Source organism: Echinops telfairi, unplaced genomic scaffold (genome assembly GCF_000313985.2).
Source record: "Echinops telfairi isolate 266 unplaced genomic scaffold, ASM31398v2 ScPeMD7_7458;HRSCAF=8496, whole genome shotgun sequence".
NCBI lineage: Eukaryota > Metazoa > Chordata > Mammalia > Afrosoricida > Tenrecidae > Echinops > Echinops telfairi.
In genome coordinates this window covers 51,279,416-51,305,618 of record NW_022111358.1, presented here as the reverse complement: position 1 = coordinate 51,305,618, position 26,203 = coordinate 51,279,416, and the positions used below count along the sequence as shown (strand labels likewise).

Genomic DNA, 26,203 nt, shown 5'->3' with positions numbered 1-26,203 from the left:
GAGGGAGGGGAAAAATGAGGAGCTGATACCAAGGGCTCAAGTAGAAAGAAAATGTTTTGAAAATGATGATGGCAACATATGTACAAATGTGCTTGACAAAATGGATGTTTGTATGGATTGTGATAAGAGCTGTATGAGCCTCCCATAAAATGATTAAAAAGGGGGGAAAAAAACCACCATCAGAAAACAGGAGGGTGGATATCCCCCAACCTATTTAATGAGGCCAGAATTACCCCGAAGCCAAAAACATCACCAGAAAAGAAAGCTGATGACCAATGTCCCTCATGAACATGGGCCTCGAACTCATTAGTGAACTGAATTTAGCAAAAGAATTATGCACCACAGCCAAGGGGATTCATCTCAGCAGATAAGTTTGGTGTGCCATCTCCCAACCAATGTACTACACCCTCATCAAGAGAACACAGGGCAAATACATATGACCATTTCAATGGACACAGAAAGTCATTTGGAAAAAAATCTTACATTCCCTTATGATAAAAATAAATAAAACAAGAATAAAAGGGAAATTCCTTAGCCAAATACAGTTATACTGATAGGTATCTACCCAAGAGAAACCAAATAGCTTTCCACACAAAGACTTAACCTTCGGTGTTCATAGCAACATTATTCACTAAAGCCTCAAAATGGAAATAATACAAATGAGGGAACCAATTACGAAATTTTAAATTATGAATGAGTAGATTAGGTCATAGAGTAAAATACTGTTCAGTAATTAAAAGGTACAAAGTCTTGGTTTATGAGACAGCATAAAGAAACTTCAAGAACGTTATGCAAATAGAAAGAAAAAAAGACTCTGTGTTCTGATTCCAGAGCCCGAGTGGTTAAGGGCTCAGTGCTAACTGAGAAGGCATCGGGTGGAGCCCACCACCCGTCAACGACTCTGTAGGAGTACAGCCTCTGAATCCTGGGCAACAGCTGTCCATGTCCTATGTGTCGCTGTAGCCAGAAGGGACTCGACGGCAGGGGTTTGACTTTAGGGTGGTTTGTCTCGGTTTTGGTTTCCACTCTTAAGCAAATTTACTAAAAGCCAGTGAATTATACACTAACAATGGGTAGATTTCATGGTGTGTAAATACCACCTCAAAAGAGCAAAAGAAGCTGTCTGTGCATGGGTATTTGTCAGGGTCGGCAAACACCTCCCATGCTTTAGGGTTTGAGCCATACGGTCACTGTGGCCAATATAAAACTGCTGCTGTTTAAAAGCAGCAGGTAAACAAACAGGCAATATGTAAGCAAATGGACATGGCTGTATTCCAATAAAACTTTATTTACAGAATCTGGTGCCTGTCCTCAGGGGTTCATTTGCTGACCTCTGAAAAATAAAGGGCCAACAAGCTCCACAGTTCAGTCTCACGCATTGTGTTACAAAAATAATCATTTGAGTTTTACTTCTCTTATTGGCGGATGAGCTGGGGGAAGCCGCAGAGTTACTGGGAGGGTTTTTGTCTTTTTTGCAGTGTTTGTCTTTCATGATTATAACATGAGAAACCCCTCCTTTCTCTAGGACAGTGGGCCCAACAAGGACACTAAGGGTGCACTCCCCTCCCGGCTCTCCGCCCTTCACTGGATGACCCTACAGGGACTCCAGCCTTCCAGGCCACCAGGCTGCTACACAGCCCAGCCGTGATGCTCCATAGCTTTAAGGCAGTGGTTCTCAACCTTCCTAATGCCACGACCCTTTAATACAATTCCTCATGTTGTGGTGACCTCCCAAACCTAAAATTATTTTCATTGCTACTTCATAACTTTAATTTTGTCTCTGGGGGACAGACAACAGAAAAGTGGGTGAAGGGAGACATCAGATAATGTAAGACATGAAAAAAATAGTAATTTATAAATTACCAAGGGTTCATGAGAGAGGAAGCGTGGGGGAAAAATGAGGAGCTGATACCAAAGACTAAAGTAGAAAGAAAATGTTTTGAGATGATGATGGCAACAAATGTACAAATGTGCTTGACACAATGGATGGATGTATGGATTGTGATAAGAGTTGTACAAGCCCCCAGTAAGATGGCTTAAAATAAATAAAACAATTAAAAATTTTTTTAAATGTTTTGAACATGACAACAAATGTACAAATGTGTTTGACACAATGGATGGATGCATGGGTTGTGATGAGCTGTACAAGCCCCCAATAAAATGATTTATTTTTTAAAAAAACAAAAACACTGTCACCGAGTCGACTGACTCCTAGCAACCTCGGCAGGGATTCAGAGCGCGTCTCTCTTTACAGAAGGGGAGGAGAGAGCTTCGTCTTTTTCCCATGGAGTGATGTGTGGGTTTGAACCACTGACCTTGCTGTTAATAGCCCAATACTTACCCCTCTGCCCTCGCCCCCAGTATAAGAAGAGGAACACAAGAAAGCACCACTTACCTATCCCAATGGTTGATCTTCAGGGAAACCAGGTGGTCGATCATGGGCTGGGTATACTCAGGAAAGCCGGCAATGAACACACTGAAAAAGAAAGCAAGCACTTGGAGAAAGGCCAGCGAAGACGTCCGAAGTGGGCTCACGGAGGCTGCAGAACACACCTCACGGTGCACTCTCTGGTCCGGAGCAGATGATCCTGGGGAACGAGAACAGACCGGACGCCTGGGACCAGAGATAGAAGGAGAGTACACCAGGAATATCACACTATGAACTCCCCGACAAAAGAGAACACTTCTGTGAGAGACACAGGCTTTTATCAACTTCCAGTCATTTTACCTTAGTAACTAACAAGGGAGTATCTCAACCCCAAATATTCACAATAAAAAAAAAATATATATATATATATATTCACAAAAATAAAGAGCTGAATTAGAAAAGAACTGATAGAGGACCTAATGCAGGGGGTTTAAGTGGAGAGGAAATGTTTTGAGAATGATGAGGACAATGAATGTACAAATGCGCTTTACACAATTGATGTGTGTATGGATTGTGATAAGAGTTGTATGAGCCCCTAATAAAATGATTTTTTTAAAAAGAAAGAAAAGAACTAATAAAGCATTAATAGGTGATTAATGCTGAGGAAAAATGGGAAGGACACACTAAAAATACAAGTGGAACATTAGTCAAAGATTCTTTCTGGGAAAGAGGGCAAATGTCACATTTTTTAAAATTCTGTCCATGCTGGTTATGGAGAAATGTCAGTTCTGCATGGTCTGCAAGAAGGAGCTCCTGGAACCTGTCCTCGGGACATGCACGTGGCTAAGAAATGCAGTGGGCATGACTTTTCCTCCTGATTGGGAGCAAACAGGCCCTTTCTGAGGACCTGCTGCCGGTTTCGCTGGGACCACTATCAGGAGAGAGCACCTAGGACAAGCGCAGTCGTTCCCCAGTCCCTAAATTACAAAGTACAAATAATCGGATGAGATGTCTACAGTTAGGGATGTGAAATATTTATTCCCTGACCTGACTCTCACACACTCTTTCTTGTTCATCTCATAAGCGATCTAGGAGAACTCCCACTCAGAGCACACTTCGCCACCAAGAGGGAAGAGGCAGCAGTCACTTCCAATTGAAGCCTCATGCCGAGCCCAGTGCCCTGGTGACATGCACAGACAAGCTGTCACCAGCGGGAAGGCAAGTCCGGCTCAAAGATATTCCTCTGTGCAGCACCAGGCCTGACAGCCAGCGTGGACAGACATGAAGGTGTACAGACAATGACCGCCAGACAGCGCTAGTCCCCTAAACCCCACACCGAGTCTTTGAAGGGTGTGCAGATGCCTCACAGCCAGACCCACAGACCAGTCCACCTCTCACTGTGCAATGACCAAGCACAAACTAAGGGTGAGCACCTTCTCCATCCGACTCATTTCTAACTCCTTACACACAGGTGTATTTTATTCCTTGGCCTGTGCAGGATTGGGGGCTTGGGGGGTGGCCAGGGAAAGTCAGCTGTGGGCACTGAAGGCAAAGAAAATAGAGACCAATGCTATAAACTCACCTTATCACCAGGAAACAGGTGGATCTGTTCCCAACAGCAAAATAGTCAGCTGTGGTCAAAATATCAATTCCATGAGGAAACGTACCCTAATGTTGAAATGTGAAATAGGAAAGAAGATGAGCAGTCATTTGAATAAGCATTTCCAAAACTCCAGCCACAGCTCTCACCCAGGATCCAGTTATGCAGAAGGAGGCGTGCGTGGTGCCGTCGCTGACAGGGCGGGGCTGGCACCCAAACCCTCACACCTTGAGCCATGTATGGCCTTTGCTGAGTCACTGAGTCCCTTTAAAATGTTTAATTTTTTAAACTCAGTCACTCCAACTTAGAACATCCTGAGACCTTTCTGTAATGCACACCGTCATAAAATGACAGATCTTGGTTGTTTGGGGGTCCCCCTGGCCTGCCCTGCAGGCCCTCAAGTGGCTCTGTGGAGAGGCTCAGAGCAGAAACACCAGGAACAAGCACTCACACTTTACACAGCAGCTGTGAGAGCAACTCAGAGCTACACACAGTTGGCACCCAAGAACCAACATGGCCAGCTGAGGACAGCAGCAAATCCCCAGAATCAGACAGGCTGAGGGGTTCCCCTGACTGCACAGGCTCTGCCCCTAGTCCCACCCACAAAGCAACAGGTCATATTACCACTAGCTGGCGACTGGATCTGAAAAACTAAAACCCAAACAAGTATTTCTAATACATACATAAATAACAAAATTTTAACCAAGTACAAAGTCTTACAATTATCGCCCAGAGGAGACACTTAGATCTCCAAGGGCACCCTCCGCCCTGGGCCTGGGGAGGTTGTTTACACTTTGTTTACCGCTGGGGAGGTTGTTTACACTTTCTAACAAGAACTACCCCGTTTCCCCAAAAATAAGGCAGTGTCTTATATTAATTTTTGCTCCCAAAGATGGGCTAGGTCTTATTTTCAGGGGATATCTTATTTTTCCATGAAGAAGAGTACGGTACACATTTATTGTTTATTGTTTTATTAAAAGAGACCTCGCGCTTCCTGTGTGCTCCGGCTGCGCTGCGGCCAACAGTGAGCTGCGCGGCGGCTATGGTCCAGAGTCCAGAGTTACAGTAGCTTTGGGGGGCCTTATTTTCAGGGAGGTCTTATTTTCGGGGGGATGCCTTATATTTCAGCGAGAGGCAAGACTGTAAGTAGGTCTTATTTTGGGGGGATGTCTTACTTTTGGGGAAACCGGGTAAGAAGCTCCCGGGCCTAGGGAGAGAAGCTGGTGGAGTCACTGGGGTTCCAAGCAGAGCAGACCTCAGAAAATGCACCTGCCACCAACCTTCCACTGGCCTCCTGTGCCTCACATGACGGGAAGGCCTATACACACTCACGTGCATACACATACACACACTATGCGCACACCCCAACATCCCTCTCCACAGACCTCCAAGCCTCTCCATTGGCACTCCTGTTACAACCCCATCTGTTTCTCAGCTCCTGGGTGAGACCACAGCACCATAATCTGCATTCAAGATTCATTTCCACATTTTATACGGAACTTGGGAAGCTTGCTAACATCTAAATCAACATCACTGTGGTGGTCTGGTTCTCAGTCAACGTGTGAAACCCACCTAACACACAAGGAGCTTCAAAAAGTTCGTGGAAAATAGAATGGAAAGACAAGATTTTCCACAAACTTTTGTAAGTCTCCTGCCCCTGTGTCCCCTCTGCCCACCAAATGTGAACATGGCACTCATTCAAGGACCTGGTAACACAGAGACTGATTCAAGCGCTCTCACGTCACCTCTGGACTTGCACATTCAGTGACAGCATGCCCTGCCCACTTCCCTCTGGGTTCTCTGCTGCCCACCCAGCGCCACTTAGCTTCCCCGGGCCCAGATCCTCCACCACCTCCACCACCACCACCACCTGCCAAGTCCAGCTTTTACCAGCACAAACCTAGATCTTAGGTTCCCAAACTTATTTGGTTTATCTCTTCCTTTTCAGAGAAAAAACAAAAGACCCAGTGTCCCCCTGGCCATTAAAAGCGTTGTTCTTGAGCCCATCACCCAGGATGAAGTGCAGGTCTCTGCTTCTGTGGTCCCTGGGTCTGAATTCCAGCACTGCCCCCAGGGGGCAGCTTCACCCACTTTGGGCAACACACCCCCTGCACTGACTCTGTGAATACCATCCCCTGCATCTGGCTTCGCTGCTGGGACCATACTTCTCTGAAAATCCCAGAGACGACTGCCCCCATCCCCCACCAAGCCCCACTACACAGCCATGCCTGAGAGGAGCAGGTGAGTGGGTGGGCAGCAGTCCCTTGTTTGGCAAGAACTGTGTGACAGGACAGTGAACAAGTGACGAGAGTCCCATGAGCAGCAGGGTCTGGGCACCGGGATGAGGGCACCAAGGACAGGGCTCAGAAGCCCCCAGTCAGTCGAGGACCACGTGTGGCTCCCACACTAACACCCCAAATCAGGAGTCTGAGAGTCAGATGTGAGACTCCAGCATGCGCTGTCCACAGCACAGGCCTCCCGAGGACCCAGCTCCGAAAAGGCCTTCTCTGCTCCAACGCTATGGCCTGAGCAGGACTCAGCACACACCTGCATGTTCAGGTCACCAGGTGTGAAGTAGCACATGGAAGTCCCAGCCCCACCCTGCCTGAGTCCCGGTGGGCCCACTGTCTACATGCTAGGCCCCGCTTCTTCCAACTGGGTGCCTGTGACCACCTGCACGCCCAGCACGAGTGTCTCCTTGTTGGTGCCCATATCCACACAGCCCAAGGACACAGTTCACATCGCCTGGGCAGGAGCTGCACAGTCATCCTGGCCTTTCCTCCTCCCAGAACGGGAGGGTGCTGCCTGGACCACAGGGGTGAGCACGGCTCGCCCACACTCCATCAGGGGCTGGGTTCCACCCTGTCCTCAAGTCTCGGGGTCTGGTGGGCAGTGCCGAGAGCCTGCCTGCCTACCTGGCCTCGTCCCTCCTCTGGAGTCAGGACAAATTCCTTTCTTTCTCCACCCTCGGAGGCCAGCTCAGCCTAGGCCTGAGTCTCTCCTCCTGGGCCACTTCTACAGTCCCAGGTGGCACCTCCACCTGGAGCTCGCCCACCCCCAAGAGCCCTCTGTCCCTTCATGGGTCGGCCATCTTCCAGAGCCTGGACAAGTCCATTCAGCGCCTGCAGTTTGGATTACAGAAGTCCCTCAGTAAAGGCAGGCAGCACCTCCAGCTGTCCTCCACAGGGACCACACAGATGTCTGTCTGCCACCCACCACACAGGAGGCTCAAGTCCCAGAGACAAGCCAGGCAACCTGCGTCTGAAGCCACAGCCTTGGAGACCCCAAAGGCACCTTCCTCCTCTACATACCTTGGGGGTGGGGGGTGGGGATGTCTGTATGGATTTAGAGTTGAGGCAATGTTCACAAAAGTAGTAGGGACATGGCTTGAGACACCACCCCACCCCGCCCACTGTCACTGCTAACCTCTGACCTGTGTGAGGGTCCCCGCCCACCATCTAGAGTGCTGATACGTTAGCAGTCTGTTAGCAGTGAAGCTATGTGAGAAGTTGCCTTCACTCAGAGTAAGCCCTCTCCCCACGTCAGACGAGCAGCGCCCCACTGCTCCTCCTTGCATGGCAGGAAGCTTTAGGAAGGAAGGTTTGCACGCAGCCTTACCTGTCTCCCCACATTCTCCTGGAAAGCAGCCTGGGAACAGGAAGATAAACAAACACAGCAAGGTGAGTGTGGTTTGCATTTCGCTAAATATCAGAAGGTAAATTCAAAACAAACACAGTGCAGTAGAAATGACCCGTGGCTTTGCTTTTTAAACAGAAGTTTTTATTGTTAGCTGCTGGCCTGGGGCTTAGCCGCCTGCTCTGTGTGCTGGTGCACTCGGGGACCACAGCCCAGCATGTCCTCAGAGCAGCGTGTGGGCCAGCACTTAGCCTCATGAGCAGACACTACAGGCCCTGCAACCATAAAAACCAGAGCAGAGCCCAGGAGAGCCCAATTCAACACCCAACAAGCCTTTCATTGGGGGTTTTATTAGCACTGCAGTGAGTACCCATGCAGGCCACAGTCACTGCTGCCCTCTGAAGCTCCCTGAAGGAGAGGTACCTGCTGGTGACCAGGGACAGCTGTGTGGGCACAAAGAAGTGCTCAGCAAGACTCACACCCAGGCTGTGCACAGGTTACCGGGTGACACGATGCTTGCTCCAGCACTGCTCCCTCTTGACAGCAGCAGGGTTCCTGCGCTCTCACAGTGCCCTGCGGGCTATGGCTACACAGCAGAGCAGGCTGACCATGATAGGCCGGTGTCACTGAAGACAATACCCACTTTCTGTTTACCAGCCTGCTGGCCTCCCTGCTCCTGACCCCCAGTGGGGGACCATCCGACTTCACCTGTGCCAGCCCAACTGTGTGTGCCGAGTGGCACATGTAAAAGGTCCAAGGCAGGAGTCAGGGGTCAGAGCTGCAAGAGGTCACATTGGGCAAGGGCCGGCACAGACCCTGAGAAGCTTCCTCCCACTGGGAACTCGGCCAGAGTGGGAAGCGGCCAGCCTGTGGGCAGGAGAGCATGAGCAGCAGCTTCTAAGAGCAGGCTATGGCATCATCCTCGACCACAGGGTTGGGGGGGGTGACAGGAAGAGGGGCCGCTCTCAGGCCCAAGCTGGTCCTAAGCCCACGCTGTGTCTAGACAGGTGCGTCCATGTGGGCCAGGCTGCCTGGCAGCTGAGACGACCAGAGGCACGGGTTGCCTCTGGGCCCACGGGAGCATAGCCCTTCAGGGACTGCAGGCTAACAGCAGGTCTGGGAGGGAAGCATGTTTCTGCGGTGCATGCTGTACTCCTTCTACTACCAGCGCCAAAGGAAGTAAGAGGTAAAAGTGCTAAAACACAGCCCATGAAAGAGGTGTTCATGGGAATCATGCGCACCACGCAGGAATACATTCACTCTTCTGGCAACATAGTCAAAAGTTAAAACTGTGGCAGGATTTATGTGGGAAAGCATTGGGGGAGGGGCAGTTAATGGGGCAGGCAGCCCCTGTTGGTAGCCCCAATGGACGTCTGTTTACCTGGGAATCACTCTGTTAAAAGAGGTAGATAAAAGATACACACTTGTCTGAAACTCATCGGAAAAAGGACAGATTCCCTGCGGGATGGAAAGGAAGGCTTCCTCCTCAGGCCTAGCTCTGATAATGGGGTAGAGGCAGCGGCATACAGGGGAGGCAGCTCGGGGGGCCACCACTGCCCCCACTCCCCACGGCACATTAGACGGCCACATCACCCTATGGCCCGGCCGTAGTAGGCAGCTGGCTCTGGAGAATCAGGAGAATCACACTGTGGCTGAACTGATTTGCAGATTAAAGGTGCCAACTGTCGAGTGAATGAGTGGGGAAAAGTGTCACCTCATCTCAGGGCACAGGAAGGGGTCAGCCGGAGAATGAAGGCAGGAGGACCTCACAAGGGTAACCTTTGGGCTTTCTGTGTCCGGAAGATAAAGCCTAGCCCACTCAGGACCCAGCGGGCTGCCCAGCGCTCCACTGAGCTCTTCCAGGGAGCCATCGAGGCTGATTAACCCTGGACATGGGCAGCAGGGAGCCATCATTAAACTGGATAGATTGGGATTTCTAAGTCCGGGAACAGGGCTGTGACACAACTGAGCTCCTGAATTCTGGCAAGGAAGCCCATCTCCACAGGTCAACCCCTGACCAGAGGGCACCGAGATACATATGCCAGTACTGTAACTAATAAAGGGCACAAGCGAGCCTGGTCTCCTAACCCCTCATTCACCACAAGCAGAAAGATTAAGGAAGGAAGCTGTCTCCACCGAATGCCTATGCTAAGCAAAAATGTTTGCACACCACTAGGACATTTCTCAGCTCCTTCTATGAGGCCTGCACCACCTTGAAGTGTGAAAAACACAGTAAAGAACACTACAGCCTCAAGTCCCACACAGATAAGACTCACACACCCTTGAAAAATGGGGTAGCCAACCTAGCCACACCTACCAAGAGAGGGGCCGAGCCAGAACTGCCTTGATACCCAACCGACTGATCTTCCCAGCAAAAGAGAGGAGGACAAAACCCCAAGTCCACCTCTAACGATGCAGAGAGCACACTTCACAAACTAACATCAGCAAAGCTCCTCACAAGGCAGCAGCAGGAGGAAACTTCACCAGCCCGCTCAGGGGAGGGAGGGACTCTCTGCCCTCTCTTCTCTCTCTCTCTCTCTCTGCCCTCTCTTCTCTCTCTCTCTCTCTCTCTCTCACACACACACACACACAGACTGGACACCTCCCACACACCAAGGAAGAGGCGAGGACACTCCTCACCCAGCATGCACCGGCAGGGGGAGGAGGCAAGGGCATCCAGCTGTAAAAGAAAAGCAGGCTGTCTCTCTTCATAGACGGCAGGCTCCTGTTTGTAGGAAATCATAAGGAACACACACACAAGAACTGAAAAACAAGGTCATGAGGTAACACCACACAGCTCACTGTTAAAATTCTGTTGTAGATCCACATGCTAGAAACAAACATTTGAGAAATAAACTCAAGAATACAATTCTGTTCACAATACCATACACACACATACACACACACACACACACACACACACACACACATATATATTTCTTTTTAGCATAAAAAGTCCAAGTCTGTTCTTAGTTCTGGCACATATCAACCCTACACACAATAGAAAGAAACAATCTCAGTCCTGGGCCATCCTCCCAAGCGGATGTCAGCTGCGGCCACTGTGTTGATCCATCTCATGGAGGGTCTTCTCCTTGTTAGCTGCCCCTCTGTTTCACAAAGTATGATGTCCTTCTCTGGGGATTGTTCCCTCCTGCTAAAACGTCCCAAGTACATGAGATCTCACCATCCTCACTTCTTAAAGAGCATTCTGGCTAAACTTCTACCAAAGACACATTTGTTCAATCTTCATCAAAATCATAATTCAATGGCATTATTTCTTTTCCAGTCTTCCTAATTCATTCCATTTTCACATGCATTTTGAACTGACTGAAAAATACCACGTTTAGGTTCAGCTGCACCTTAAATTCTCAAGGTCACATCTTTGCTTTGGCAGGAGATTTGCCTAATGCATTGTGTCGTTGCATTTCTTAACTGCTATTTCCATGGCCATTGATTATGGCTCCACGTAAAATTAAGTCCTTGATAATTTAATTTTTTTCCCTCCACTTATCATGTTTCTGCTTATTGTGAAGATTTCTGTTTCTCTGTGTTGAGATGTAATCCCTACTGAAGGCTGCTGTGAAGGTTTCTGTCTCTGTGTTGAGATGTAATCCCTACTGAAGGCTGCAGTCTCCATCTTCATCAGTAAGTGTTCATGTCCTCAGCCCTTTCAGCGAGAGGTGGTGTTATCCGTATACTGGAGGCTGTTCATCCGTCGGTCCCGAAGCTGCATTCTTCATGCACAGCTTCTCAGATTATCTACAGAGATTGAATACATATGGTGAAAGGATACAACCCTGACACACACCATTCCGGATTTTATTTTTTTTAATCATTTTATTGGGGGCTCGTACAACTCTTATCACAATCCATACATACATCCATTGTGTCAAGCACATTTGTCCATATGTTGCCATCATCATTCTCAAAAGATTTGCTTTTTACTTGAGCCCTTAATATCAGCTCATTTCCCCCCCCCACCCTCCCCGCTTTCCCTCCCTCATGAACCCTTCATAATTCATAAATTATGATTATTTTGTCATGTCTTACACTGTCTGACGTCTCCCTCCACCCACTTTTCTGTTGTCGCCATTCAGGGTTTTAAACCACATCATATTCACGTGTTCTGTTCCAGCCATTTCCTCTTGATCTAGTTCAAGTTCTGCATGGGCACAATTAAGTGTTCTGAAATTCCCATTCTTCACAAGGTTACCCATAATCTGTTGTGATCCACACAGTTGAGTGCCTTTATATAGTCAATAAAACACAGGTAAGCACCCTTCTTGTACTCTCTACTTTTAATCAAAATCCATTGACATTAGCAATGATATGCCTAATTCCATGTCCTCTTCTGAGTCCAAATCGAATTTCTGGCTGTTCGCTGTTGATGTATTCCTGCAACTACTTTTTAATTATCTTCAGCTAGGTGATATTAATGATACTGCTCAATAATTTTCACATTATGTTGGGTTACCTTTTTTTAGAGTGGACACAAATATGTTTTCCAGTGGGTTGTTCAGGTAGCTGTCCTCCAAATTTGGGGCATATGAGGGCTGCATTCATTTGTTGAAACTTTTCAATTGGTGTTGTCAATTCCTAGAGCCTTGTCTTTCTGCCAATGCTTTCAGTGCAACTTGGACTTCTCCCCTCTGTGCCATCTATTATGGAATATATGCTAATCTCCTGAAATGATGTGACTCTCTGTATTCATCCCGTCTTTTTATGCTTCCTGCATGATGCTATCAGATAAGCATTTAACTGTTAAAAGCAAGGTCAGAAGTTCCAAACCCACCTGCTGTTTCTCAGGACAAAGATGAGGGTGTCTTATTCCATAAAGATGTACAGCCTTGGAAACCATATAGAGGGTCACTGTGAGATGCAGTCAACTCAGTGGCAGTGGATGTACCAGTCAGTATTTTGCCCATCGCATCACTCAGTGTTGCAAGTTGTGGCTTGAATATGTTTCCTTCCGTTCTTTCAGCTAAAAAACACACTGAGTGTGTTCTTTCCTTTTGGTTTTAAAAAGCCGGGTCTTTGCACATATTTTTATAATACTCTGTTCTCTTAAGCTGCCCTCTGGAATCAGGTCTTTGAAATCATCATTTCTTCCGTTCACTTAGCTACTCTACATTCAAGAATAAATTTCAGAGTCACTTCTGACACCCATTTTGGTCTTTCTTTCTTGTCTGTTTAATAAACTTCTGGATGCTTCACATACGATGTCCTACCATTCATCTGGTCTTGAGTCATTAGTATTCAATATGTCAAATCTATATCTGAGATAGTCTCTAAATTCATATGGGATATACACAATGTCGCACTTTGGCTCTTGTGGATTTAATTTCCTTCAGCTTCAACCTGAACTTGCATATGAGTAATTGATGCTCTGTTCCACAGTTGGTCCCTGGACTTATTCTGACTGGTGATACTGACCTTCTCCATTATTTCATTTCCACAGATATAGTCAATTTGATTCCTGTGCATTCCACCTAGCAAGGTCAACACGTAGAGTCACCATTTATGTTGTTGAAAAGGTCCTTCTAACAAAGTTGTCATGAGTCTCACAAGATTCTGTATTGTGATCTCTGGCTTCATTCTTATCATCAAGGCCATATTTTCCAACTACAGGTCCTTCATTTCCAAGTAATTATCAATGTATCTGGATTGCAATGTTTGGTCGATTTCATATTGCAGAAGATGGTAAAAATCTTCCATTTCTCCATCTTTGGCATTCGTGTTGGCTGATTAATGTGAATCATCATCATACTAGCTGGTTTTCCTTGTAGGTGTATGGATATTTTCCAGCCACCAACAGCGGCATATTTCAGGGCAGATCCTGAAATACTGTTCTTGTCAATGAACACCACACCATTCCTTTTCACTTTGTCATTCCAAGCATAGACGACAATATAAAGGTCCATTTCAGTTCACTAATGACAAAGATGTAGATCTCCACACATTTGTATTTCATTTCTATTGGATGACTTACAGTGGTGTTCCTTTAGTCACACTGTAAATTCCATGTTCTAATTATTAGTGGTGTTTTCAACTGTTTCTTCTAATTTGTGTCATCCCACAACAGCAAATGAAGATCCTGAAAGCTTTCCTCTATCCAAATCATGCATGCTGGTTCTTCTTTGAGGAGCAGCTCTTCCATAGTCATGCTCTGTGTGCCTTCCAACCTGCAGAGCTTACTTTCTGCTGCTTTTCCAGACGAAGCCTCACTGCTATTCCGAAGATTTCCACTGGCCAGTTTTTAAAAAGTTGACCATCAGATCCTTCTTCTTCTTAGTCTATCTTAGCCTGGAAGCACCACTGAAACCTGTCACCATTAGTGACTTTTCTAGTATTTGAAATGCTTGTGGCACAGCATCTAGCATCATAACCACGCACAAGTCACCAGACAACTACAAACTGGTAGACAAGTGGGAGACTTACACACCACAAAACTACAAAACATTGGTGAACAAGAGATCTAAATAAATAAGACAACTCCATGATCATGGTTAGAAAACTCTGTATTAAGTGTTAATTCATTAAGATGCATTGTCTACAACTCGAAGTATCCATTGCAATAGCTATTAAAAATTCCAGCAGAATCCATGAGGCCTACACAAATATCATCAGACTCTTCCAGGGTGGGGCCAGTGTCTTCGATGGTTCGGGTCATGTGTCAACTTGACTGGCCCATGATTCTCCTTGGTTTGGCAATTACGGAACAATGTAGTTATCTTCTATTTACTGAAACAATGTAATCCCCTCCCTGATATGATCTGATGTCATCAACCATGGGAGTGTGGCCTGCATCCAGAACATATGGACATTTTTGCAAAGCTCACTGGCTTTTTTTGCTCACTCTAGATCTTGAATCTGGCTTGTCATCATCTGACCTCATGTTCTTTGAACTTCAGCCAATGAGTGGCCTAATGATCAGCCCCTACAGGGAAGGCCTGACATCTGACCCACAAACTTGGAACATTCCAACCTCTACAACCATGTGAGCTGAGCCAACTCCTCGGATGTGTGCGTGCGTAGGTATATGCTAAGTATAACCATATACAACCAGTATCTCTCAAGTACACCATAGAATACCCTACCACCCAGTATACCTCAGGTATACTGTAGCACACTCTAGCATAAGAGAACCCAGAATACCATGTGCACCCAGCATATCCTGGTACATCCAGCATACTCCAACACCCCCATGGTCAAGGGCATTATGCTTGATGGCGTCCCTCTGGTACATTAACCAGCAACAAATGACCCACTCTGCCATTACAGCCAGGTCTCACTCACAGAAGTGGCTCCACCATTCCAAAGGAGGGCCCCATAAGCAATGTCTGACCACCAGGCCTGCCCCAGTACCCCTGAAGTGGACAGGGGCTGATGACTCTCACAGTCCAAAGGCACCCCCAGACCAGGATTCCCAGCAGGGAGAGAATTCACTGGTAATGGGCAGTCTCCACCCTGCATCCGTTGGCTCCATCCTGTCATCCATGTCCTCCTGCTTCAAGTAGTGAGGGGCAGCAGTGGGGGCACTGTGGGGAAGCAGCCTGGGGTGGCAGACGTCACGGCTGCTGACCAGACATTTGTGATCTGAGCTCCCAACCGCACAAAGTCATGAAACAGAAGCTTACCGAGGCGGCTCTTCTGCAGTTCACGTCACGGTCAAACACAGTGGCGATCACGAGCGCACTGTGAGGAAACAAGACGGTCAATCAGGAGGGCCTTGGGCACCAGGGTGTGTTCAGCACCTAGTGCTCTCAGAGCGTACTGTTGCAGCTCACTGCCGAAGCATTGGATCCATCCCTCCTCACCTCTCCTGGCTATGCCTCCACTGCCAAGCGGAAGCCACGCACAGTAGTATTTCTCCCAAGTAATGTTGTCTCCAGGTGGCAAGCCCCCACCAAGCAGCAGACCCCGAGGCATTAACCCTCCCTCAGGTGCCAAGGCCCTCAAGCATCCCCACCCCCTGGGGCCCAGGTACTGGGCTCTTGAAGTATCCATTCCTCCACAGTTGCCAATCCCCCCTGGTATCCCTACCTTACCCCATCCCCTACCCAGTGCCAATCCCCACCTCTCCCCATGACTCCTGAGCCCCAGTGCAGTCATCAATCCCCAAAGATACCAATCCTCACTCCACCCCCCAGGTGCCGGGCCACTGAGGCATGGTTCTCACCAGGCTTCAAGTCCCCATGAATGTAAAAGTGGCTGCACCCATGGTGCCACTGAGGCCGGGGCAGCACTGGGCGGTTCCCCCAGAAGCAGACCAAGTGTAAGGTGGTCAAGAACAGAGCGCTCGTGAAGAAGGGAGCAGCTCTCAGTCAAAGCACCAAGGCAGTACCCCCCAGCCAGTGCAGAGCAACTGTGCACGTGGTCTGGGCAAATGAGCGTCACAAACACAATCCGCACACTGCACCCCCAATGTCCCGGGCCCTCCTCTGTAGTGGGAGTACCAGTGTCTGGGACCAGTAATCCCAGCCACTCACAAAAGGTAATTACCACAGAAACAACTTTGCCAAGTGGGGAAAACAGCTATTACCTGTCAAGTAAATACCTTCAGGGGACTGAGTCGACACAGCACCCCACAGTCAGCCAGTGACAGTCTCAAAGTGTCCCATGCTCACAGCACCTGGTTTTTGGCTGTCAGCAGACCAGGGAGCTAACTGCACAGACTGCTGCTGTTGTACCACAGGACGGACAGGAGGAGGCTGGGCACTCAGAGCACCATCTCACACCACTCTTGGAGATAATGGCTAGGAAACACCCCATCTCAGCCACAAATGGTACCTCCAAAGCAGGTCAGCAGCCCCTCAGATAGACTGGCCAAGCAGTGCTCCCTCACCTCCTGCCCACCATGCTGCCTGCATCCTGGGAAGACATGGAGTCCTGGCCTGGGCAGGTGGTGGGACCAAAGGGAATCATATCCTCGAGGGTTCTGAGTCAAAGGCCTGCCTAAATGTGGAAACTGGTCAAGTGAAGAAGTAGCAGGTCTTCTATCAGAGAGAGAAAGCTCCATTTGACCAACCATTGAGCGAACTGACTCATGCAAAAACAGCAAAGATTCTATGCACGTGGCTAAACAAAGGCAGAGCCAAGCTTATATACTGCACATTTCCACAACACTCCAGAAATGGTGAATCCACAGGCATCAAGTGCCCGGGTAGGGGGATATTGGACGGTGCTGCAGGCGTGGGGCCCAGTGCAGGGAGCTCACACCAGGTGGAACTGACCAAACAACCATGTTGGTGAGGGAGGCCATGGGGAGGAGGGTGTCCCCCCACCCCCACCCCAGGCTTGGCAAGTAAATGCATTACCTTGGTTGGCAGGTCTGTCTTTGCAAGGTTAGCCCCTCTGCACAACATATGCACATGGCTGAGCAGGCAGAGAATGTCCCCACAGATGGTGGAGCCCCAGCTCCTCACTCTCTGACAAAGATGGGACAAATAAGAACTGGGGGTAGGGGGAGGGCCTGAGGTGCTCGGCCCGATTCAAAGGTGTCCATATGGACATCGGATCCCTAGGATATGCAGGAATACGTGAAAGTATTGCTACTGGACTTCCAGCTCCTACGTGGCATGGACTTACTCCACACAAAAAGTGCTGAAACGGGTCTCTGCCGGCCACAGACAAGTTCTCTCCTGCCTCCGCTCGTGAGGGCGACTTGAAGAAAAGGCTCTGTCGGAGAGGGCACTTCAGAAGCCAGGTGGCTGTTGTGTTGTTTGAGTCTTCTTTTGGTATTCCAAAAGGCGCAATCCTGACAGATTTTCTCAAAAGACACAGTAAGACCACGAGGGTTGATTATGGAAAAGTTTCTGTCAAACAGCGTCCGAAATGGGGAGAAAATGATAAGGAACTTTTCTTCTCCCATCATGATGATGCACATGCTTATTTTTTGAGAACAGCAAGGTTGTCTTTCGAGAATTTCCTATCAATCTGTTGTTTAAAAAAGGAACCAAGAAATGAGCGGCTAAGGCCTTGTCACAGATCAGAGGGGCCAGTAAGCACAGTGACTACCTGCAGGTGGGGGTCTGGGTGGGCAAGGGCCTGAACAGGGGCAATCTGCTCCCTGAGTCTTGCCTTCCTTTCCATCCCCAGGTTGCAGTTACACGAGAAGTCGACACCCGGTGAAGTCAGGTGGCGGTGGCATGAGAACTCTTCTTCAGGCCTAAAGGCAGCAGGCGGGGTTCTGAGCACAGCAAGGGAATGGCACAGGATACAGGCAGCTCCTTCCCTTGTTTTCTGCTTTACAAGAAGCATTGTTGGTCGTCGTAAGATCAAGGAAAAGAATGAGACCTGCACGTATACCACAGCAGACTGCACTGTGACCTCAGGTCACCACTGTGACCACAGGACCCAACTGTGGTCTCACACCCCCATTGTGACCTCAGGCCCAGCCATGGTCCCACAGTTCCTCAGAGGGACAGCCTGAGGCTTGGCAACAGCAGGTACTGTCACTAGCTAAATCCAGGTGCTTGTGTGGCCCCAGCAAATGCCTTGAAATACTCATCCATCCCTATTTTGTGCCAACATCACTGAGCAAGGTAGGTAAATGTAACTCCACTGCTTAAATGCATAGCTTCTGAAGGTGGTGGGGCAGGGGGTGTCATAGAGCGTCAACTACACATACACCTAGAGATGCAAGAGATTTCAAATAGAGCCTGTTTTATTAAAACCGGTTTTGATTGGACTAAATAAAGAAAAGCTGCTCTAATTTCAGACTTTCAAAAAAACTGGCTTATCTAGAAATACCAGTATGTTTGAGAAGCAAACAGGTTTGATGATACTGGGTAAATATAAGTCCGGGTGCGCTTTCCCCATGCACCTCCTCCCACCGGCACTCCAAGGGCCTATCTGTGCACTGCTTAGAAAGCTACGCCCTAAGCTCTGCGGGAGGGAGAGGGCGCCCTCTCCCACCCAGGAGCTGCCATATCTGCATGCTCCTGCACCTGTCTGCTCCCTCTGCAGGTGATGTGACACTCTGCTCACCAGGGTTTCCTAATAGCGGAGGGGCTGCGTCACACATAAAACTCCTCTCTCTCTGCCCAAATCTAGGACACACACGTCGGGACTCGCTGAGCCCGAGGCACCTGATTTCAGCAGGTCCCATAAAAAGTGGCTTTACACCTTTCTTCCTGGGCTACTAACATCCTACAGAGATAGGAGGCGCCGCTTCCACCTTACGCTGAGAGTAGTCCTGTACTTCCAGCCACTTTCAAGGACCACGGCAGGCATGTAACAGCCATGTTTTCTGGGAGCTGCAAAGCATGTTTTTCAAATAAAATGTGAGCCTTGCCCGGGGCTGTCTCCATTCCAAAACCATGAACTCAAAGAGCCAGCAGCCAACATCATGGCACCAGGGGGCCAGGCACTCCTGGGTGGGGCTCCTCAGTGGGGTCACCAGAACGCAGGGTGCCTGTAAGCAAAGGACACTGCTCTGAGTGGCTCACTGTTCTAATTCTGCACAAACTGGCCCTCAAAGGAGAGATATCCATGTGCTAGCCCTTCGCCCCCACACCCATTCTTGCTGCCTGGCGTGGGGGGGTGGGGGAGACTCCGCCATGTCCTGCCTACCCAGATAGCCGCTGGTGCATGGTACATGCTGCCACCTCTCTCACTGACGTCAACACCAGCAGTTACAACAGAGTTTCAGGTGAGGAAATCGAGGGAAGGTGGTGACCAGCACAGCGCTGGAGGCGGCGGCTCAGCCTCACTGCGAACACCCCATCTTCACCTGTCCACGGGGGGGCCCCCCTGCACCTGCCTCTCTGTGCACAGGGCTCAGCAGGTACCAGAGCCAGCACCAACGCCACGCTGGAGCTCACATTCCCCCAGCAGAACTCCAGGAGTCAATTAGACGAATGGGCCACCACACCTCGCTCAGCGTGTAGGAGCCCTGGTGGCGGCCTGAGACACGTACTGGGCTGCTCACTGCAAGATCAGCAGTTTGAGACCACAGAGGAAGATGAGGCTGTCTACTCTCATAAAATGGGCAGCCTTAGAAACCCACAGGGGCAATTCTACTTTGTGTTAGAGGGTTGCTGAGTCAGAACTCACTTGAAGGCAGTACGTTTTTAAACCTCAGAGCACCCCTCAGGTGACCAGGCAGTAGGGGTCACAGGCATGCCACCCCGACCACGCCCCGAACCCCACCCCCACCACAGTTCCTTGGATTCTTATCAGAAGTTTCTATTTCTGAGTTTTGATCTCACTTGTCAATTTCTCCAGGGCACACCACTGAGCTTGTGAAAGAGGTAGAGATGCCCAGATTGTATCACTGGACAGAATTATGGGGCTTCAAAGCTCACAATTAAATGCAGTCATTTGTGAGGGGCCTCGGGAAGCAGAGGGGGGCCCCACCCGCCCGATACTCATGAGGGAGGGCTGGCAGGCGGGAACTCCTGCAGCATCCTCACGCTGACCTGCTAGGTGACTCACGGCCCCGCCCCCGCCCCCGCGGATGCCAGGAGTCCGGATGGACAGGAAGGGCGGAGAACAGCCGCGAACCTGTTGGACTAGACTGAGGAATGGCAAGGCGGCTCCCCAGGTGCAGGGTGAAGGACAGCAGGCGCTGGCCACCTCATCCCTGGTTGAGGGGAGGTCAGACAGGGCATGTGTGAGAGCGGCAGCGGTGGGATGTAGCACATTAGCAATCACAGCACATCAAAGGGTCAAGGCCTCCCACCCCCCACAGAGACCTAGGCCCAGCCCCGGTGGGTGACATGGATGTGACCTGGACACAGTGACCATCCTGTGTGTGGTCTGGGTCAGCTGCCCAGATCTGAGTCCTCCTGGGACGTCTGATGGTATGCTGCCACCAATCTGCTCAGACCAGTGTGTCCAATGGCCACTTGCCCCCAAAGACCACACTGCCCAGGAGATATCCGCACACCTTGAAACCTATCCCCAAATGCTGGCCCTTCACAAACAGGTGTGCTCCAAGACTCGCCCCACAGGCCCTTGCGAGCATCTGTCTTCTGCTCTGGCAGCAGGAGGGTTTGGGCCCCACCCCAAGGGCAGCAAGTACCCCACATTACTCAGCACTGGGGGTCACCTTCTACTCCCATGAACTAAACCCACGCGCACACACACACGCCCCTCCCCCAAAAGGCCTCCAGTGCTGCCATCTTCTCAGACATACGGGGGCAGGCAAGATGAGCTAGGTCTGACCCTGACATGCCACCCTGGGAGCACCCTGCTGAGACGGGTGAGAAGCAGGGCCAGAGCTGTGGCTGACAGACCCAGGGTAGCCGACCTGTGCCTGAAGTGGGGACCCCTGTGATAGAGGCTGGTCTGCCAGCACACTCTTGGGACAGTGTTCTTCCCACAACAAAATGGGCAGCGTCTGGCACACAAACAGTGGGAGGACAATGGGAAGTAGCCCAAGGTGCCTGAGCCTGCATGACCGACACACTGGGACCCTCTGCCATCCCCGGTCTCGGCACCACTGTTGCCATACTGGCAGGCCAGGGAGGGAGTCAGAGCATACAGGCACTCAGGAGAAACTGTATGTGCCTGAGCGGGAGCTTCTCTGCTCGTGGAGGTGGCTGGGCCAGGCTCCTGGAGGCCGGGCTCAGGCCCATGGCCACAGGACACTCACTAGGGCGGTCCTCGTTGCCCACCCCTTAGGTCATCACAATAAAAGCTGACCTTACTATCCTGGGAAGCTAGCTGACAGAACGGGGCATGGCGCACCTACTTTCTTCACCCAGCTGCAAAGTCCTGACGCACAGAGAGCTGTGCTGTGGCGAAGCGGGGACAAGGGACCGAGCAGCAGTGAGCAGGGTGGACTCTGACGGGTCCTCCCCTCCAGCAGGCGCTGTGCCCCGAGAAACAAACACCCTGGTCCACAGCATCTCCCACCACAGTGCCGCAGGCTCTCCTACCCCTCACCATCGAGGACAGGAAGGGACAGACAGACAAGTGCCCTATCTGGTCAGCATGAGCTGCACTGTGACAGACATAGTGTCCCCATCCACTACACTCAGAGCCCAGGCCAGGCATACCAACCACTGCCCAGGGCTCAGGCACTGCCACTGGGCCTTCATGAGCGGCCAGGTGGTTGCCTCCGGCGCTGCAAGAGTGAGGTGGAGGGGAGCTTACAGGAAAGAATACAATTTCAAAATCCATTTTCCACCTCCACTTTCCCAGTAGAAGTAGTGGGGAGGAGTGTTTATGAAACGTGGGGTGATTCACCCCCCTGTGGCCCCCAGTCAGCTGAGTCACATCCCCCAGGCACCACTCTGCTCTGAGTGAAGCAACAGACACAGGGCGCCTCGTCTCCACGAGGAAAAGGCTTCCCTCTTTGCACAGAGAAACAAGGCCTGCTGTGCCCCATCCCCAGCCAACACAGACGCAGATGCCACTTGTGGCTGAGATCTGAAACAGGCAGCAGGGAGCATAAGGCTAGACAGTCAGAGGTGTTGAGGTATTTTGCTAGATGTACTTTTACAACAATAAGAGCAATAACCGACTTAGGGCTTCACTGCCCTCAGGGCCATCTCTAATGTCCTGGGTCCAGGAGGCCTCACAGCACCCAGCTGCCCCTGTATGGCAGACGAGGCACTGTGGGTCCTGACACCAACATAGCTCTGGAATCCTGGAGTTCCCAAGGCTGCAAAGACATAGCGTGCTGCTAATGATGGTTGTCATTGACCATTCATGTCCTGGCCTCAGGGACCAGAAAGCAAGACTGAGGCAGATTCCTTGGTAGAAGCCCCTTAGGGATGAGGCGTGGGCATCCAGGCTAAAAGGCCACACAGGTAAACCTCGGCCTGTCTCCACTGCCCAGCCCCTTCCCTACCAGTTTCCTTCACTGAGAACATCTGACGCACAGCCACCACAGATGCTAGCCCCTCCCCCAAGCCCTTCTCGTCTGGTCACTGCGAAGAAGGGACATCCTGCACAGACAGTCCTCCCTAAGGAAGGGCAGCTACTCAGGCACAGCTACCAGGCCCAAGAGGTGGCACACAGTTGTGGAAGGGACCAGGATGGGGGTATAACTGGGAGAGACAAAACCAGGGAGAGGCACAAGTGTGTAGGTCAGACCCGACATCGAAAGCCTACCTGGAGATCTCCGCCACAAAGGGCTGCAGCTCGGTGGGCTCGTAGGCGCGTGCGAAGGCCCAGCACACGTAGCAGGCAGCGTCCCTGACATTGGCGCCCACGCTGCAGGCGCCCCTCTTCTCATCATAGGTCAGCGCCCTCTGGATTACAGAGACAACTGGGTACAAGAGAAGGGGGTAAGCACATGGCTGTGGCCATGCACACAGGCATGTCATCAGCACAGTTTTCTCAGCTGCTCCACACACATGCCCACCTCAGGCCCTCCTAGTCACCCTGTTACAGAGAAACACAAGTCCACCTGTTCAAACCAAGGACACACCACTCAGGCGGATGTAACCAGGTGAGCTAGACAGAGAAAGGGGCAGAGTCCTCCCTCTGGAAGATAGGGCAACAATAGGGCATCAGGGGGTTGGTGCTGGAGGTAGAGAGCTGAATGGGCCAGCCCGGGTTCCCACTGTCACAGCTTACCACCTGCCCTGGTCACACTGGCCCCCTGTGAGGCTGAGATAAACAGTCATCACGGGCTTAAGTGGAGAGCAAATGTTTTGAGAATGATGAGGGCACTGAATGTACAAATGTGCTTTACACAATTAATGTATGTAAGGATTGTGATAAGAGTTGTATGAACCCCTAATAAAACGATTAAAAAAAGAAAAGAATAAATAATTTTTAAAAAAAGAAGTGCTGAATATGAAACTAATGATCTGCTCTGTAAATTCACAATAACTATCTTAAAACGGGGAAAAAACAAAACACCATAGCCCCTCTGTGCTAACTCACAGCGCGTGTGCTGTCAGCTAAAACACCATGGTCGTTCAGCAGTCGGGCAGGTAACGTATGCAGGAGCTTCAAAAAGTGTGTGGGAAATAGGATTGATAACAGCCTCCTGCAGCCGATTACCCAGGGACTCCGTTTAGAAACATCTAACCGATTTAAAGCTGGATATGTGATTCTTGATGTGGGGGGATTTAAGAAACGCGGTAAGACTACAGGAAGTTTAAATGAACCAAAATGTTATTGGTTTATTAGATTCAAGTATGCCAAGTACTTGGGAAGGTTTTGTTTATTGGAGACACATAAATTAGGCACAAAGAACATAAAATACATCTGTGAACACAGTCAAGGTGTTTAAGGGAGGCAAACTGACTAATGCTGGCGTCAATGTCTCTCCCTAGGGACACAACAGGCACAGCAGCCTCAACCTCAGGGGTCACAATGGGCAGTGGCAGTGGCCATGCACCACAACTCTGCACCAAGAGCACGTAAATCTGCCATCACAGAGGGCTGCCTGCAGTACAACAGCCCTTGGGGCATGGGCATTGCACAGCCTGGCCCTCCTCATGTTTCAGAGTCCATATAGGCAGCAAACAGAAAGAGGATTTGGTTCGGCAGGTGTAATTTACAGGGATGCCATTTAACAGGGCTCTCAAATGTTCATTTGTACATTTGCTGAGCGCCACATGGAAGAGAAGTGCTTTCAGGGAAGACCCGGCCCACCATGAAGGCAGGTGGGCCGTCCAAGTAGGCTGAAGGTCCCACGTGCTTCCCCAGGACACGCTCACCAGGGTGCAGCTGCTGGCTGCAGACCCGTGGTCCAACTCCACATGATGGGGACCACATGGCGCCCCTGGTCCCCAGCTCCACCACACATACACACTGGGGACCCTGTGAGGTAATGTCCTGCAGCCTGGCACCATGTACACACTGGGAACGCAGCTCAGACTCCAGTCAAGTGGCCAAACCTCCCAGAACAGCGTGTTGTAGAGGACCGTCTTCCCCAACTACCCAGCCAGAGCAACGGGCAGTGCCACCACTATGAAGGACCCGAGTCTGGCCGCCGACCTGTGATTGGACCACCCACTGCTGGCATCAATTCCAACCCTACAGGACAGGGTTTCAGAGACTATGGGTCTGTCTCTACAGGAGCAGAGGGCCTCACCCTTCTCCCTAGACACTGCTGATGGGTTTGAACCACCAACCTTCCAGGGCACACCATACCCTTAAGAGGGCCTGCAGCTCATTGTTGTCTGCTCCCACCAGCCAGCCGGCAAGAACCAAGCTTCACTGACCTGAAGGAGGCTCGGCCACCCTGGCCAGTAGCCACCATCTGCATTCTGAGAAGGAAGTGGCATTAGACTGACGAGAAGGCTCCACTGGCTGCTGCAGACACAGTCAAGGGAACAATCACCTTGCCAAAGGCCACCTCAGGCAGAGCAGAGCCTAGGACACTCGAACTGAGCTAGTGCACACGCCCCGGCCTGCGGCTCGGTCACTCTGTCCTAGTGGTAGCCCACTTGAGGCCCAAAACACATCCACACAAACAAGCTGTGCCCCACCCCCACCCCCACCCCCGCCCTGGAGGATGGTGCCCACTTGGACCACCAGGGGACACTGCTCAACAGTTCTGTGGCCACAAGTTTGGAGGGGGGGGGGGGGGGGTTGGGTGCTGTGGTCCAGACGCTGGCTGCAGGGTTCCAGCTTATCAGTTCACTGGACAAAGTCAATTTCAAAACACACGACTAACATGACAGCAGTCTCATCAGATGACTGCGCCCATCACGGCACTGTGCATCTGACACCCAAACTCGGGCCCTGCACAGCCCCGAGAGCCCCCACCAGCACAGAGCCATAACACCTCACTCAGACTGAGACCCTCCCACATTCAACTCACCCCCACCTTGAGCCTATGGTCACCAAGGCACCTGGGGGTGCCCTTCCCATCATCACCCTCAGAAGTTAGTCCTGGGGCGTAAAGCACAAGTTTCGGTTCCCAAGTGAATTCAGGGCCATTTAAAAAGCAGACAAATGAAATCATATTGTTGAGTACGAGGAGGGGTCAGAACAGAGACCCAAAACCCATCTATAGACAATGGAACATCCCCTCACAGAAGGGTCACAAGGAAGGGGTGAGTCAACCAGGGTGCAGTGTAACATCGATGAAACACACAATATTCCTCCGGTTTCTGAGGTTCCCTCACCCCCCACTATCATGACCCCAGTCCTGCCTTTCACCGCGGGCTAGACCGGAACACGTACACAGGTAAAGATATGAGATAAGAGCTTACGACACACGGAATCCAGGAATAGGAATGACAGTAGCAATGCCAGGAAAGTAGGGGAAAGGTGGAGAGAGGAGGAGAGGAAGAGGGACTTGATCGCAATGAACATACCATACATATCCCCACCCAGGGGGATGAACGACAGACACCATGGGGGAAGAGAGACAGCAGTGTAAGATAGAAAAATATTAATAATTTATAACTTATCAAGGGTCATGGGGCAGGGGGGGGCGGGGATACCAAGGACTCAAATAGAAAGGAAATGATTAGAAAATTATGCTGACATATGTACAAATGTGCTTGACACAATGGATGTATGGATTGTTATAAGAGCTGTAAGAGCCCCCAATAAAAGGATCTTTTTATTTTTCATTTTTATTATTATTTTTTAATCATTTTATTAGGGGCTCATACAACTCTTATCACAATCCATACACACATCAATTGTGTAAAGCGCATTTGTACATTCATTGC

At 50.3% G+C, this 26,203-nt stretch overlaps 1 protein-coding gene across 1 annotated transcript in view; it reads right to left on the bottom strand.

Annotated features, from left to right (window-relative positions):
- Positions 1-26,203, bottom strand: part of TBCD (tubulin folding cofactor D) — a 143,289-nt gene that overhangs the window by 39,693 nt on the left and 77,393 nt on the right. Inside the window, exons 15-19 of the mRNA XM_045299572.1 lie at positions 22,671-22,827; positions 15,242-15,299; positions 7,587-7,616; positions 3,951-4,036; positions 2,396-2,476 (exon numbers count right to left, since the gene is read on the bottom strand). Of these exons, the coding sequence (XP_045155507.1) occupies positions 2,396-2,476; positions 3,951-4,036; positions 7,587-7,616; positions 15,242-15,299; positions 22,671-22,827 (412 nt within the window). The remainder of the gene's footprint in view (positions 1-2,395; positions 2,477-3,950; positions 4,037-7,586; positions 7,617-15,241; positions 15,300-22,670; positions 22,828-26,203) is intronic.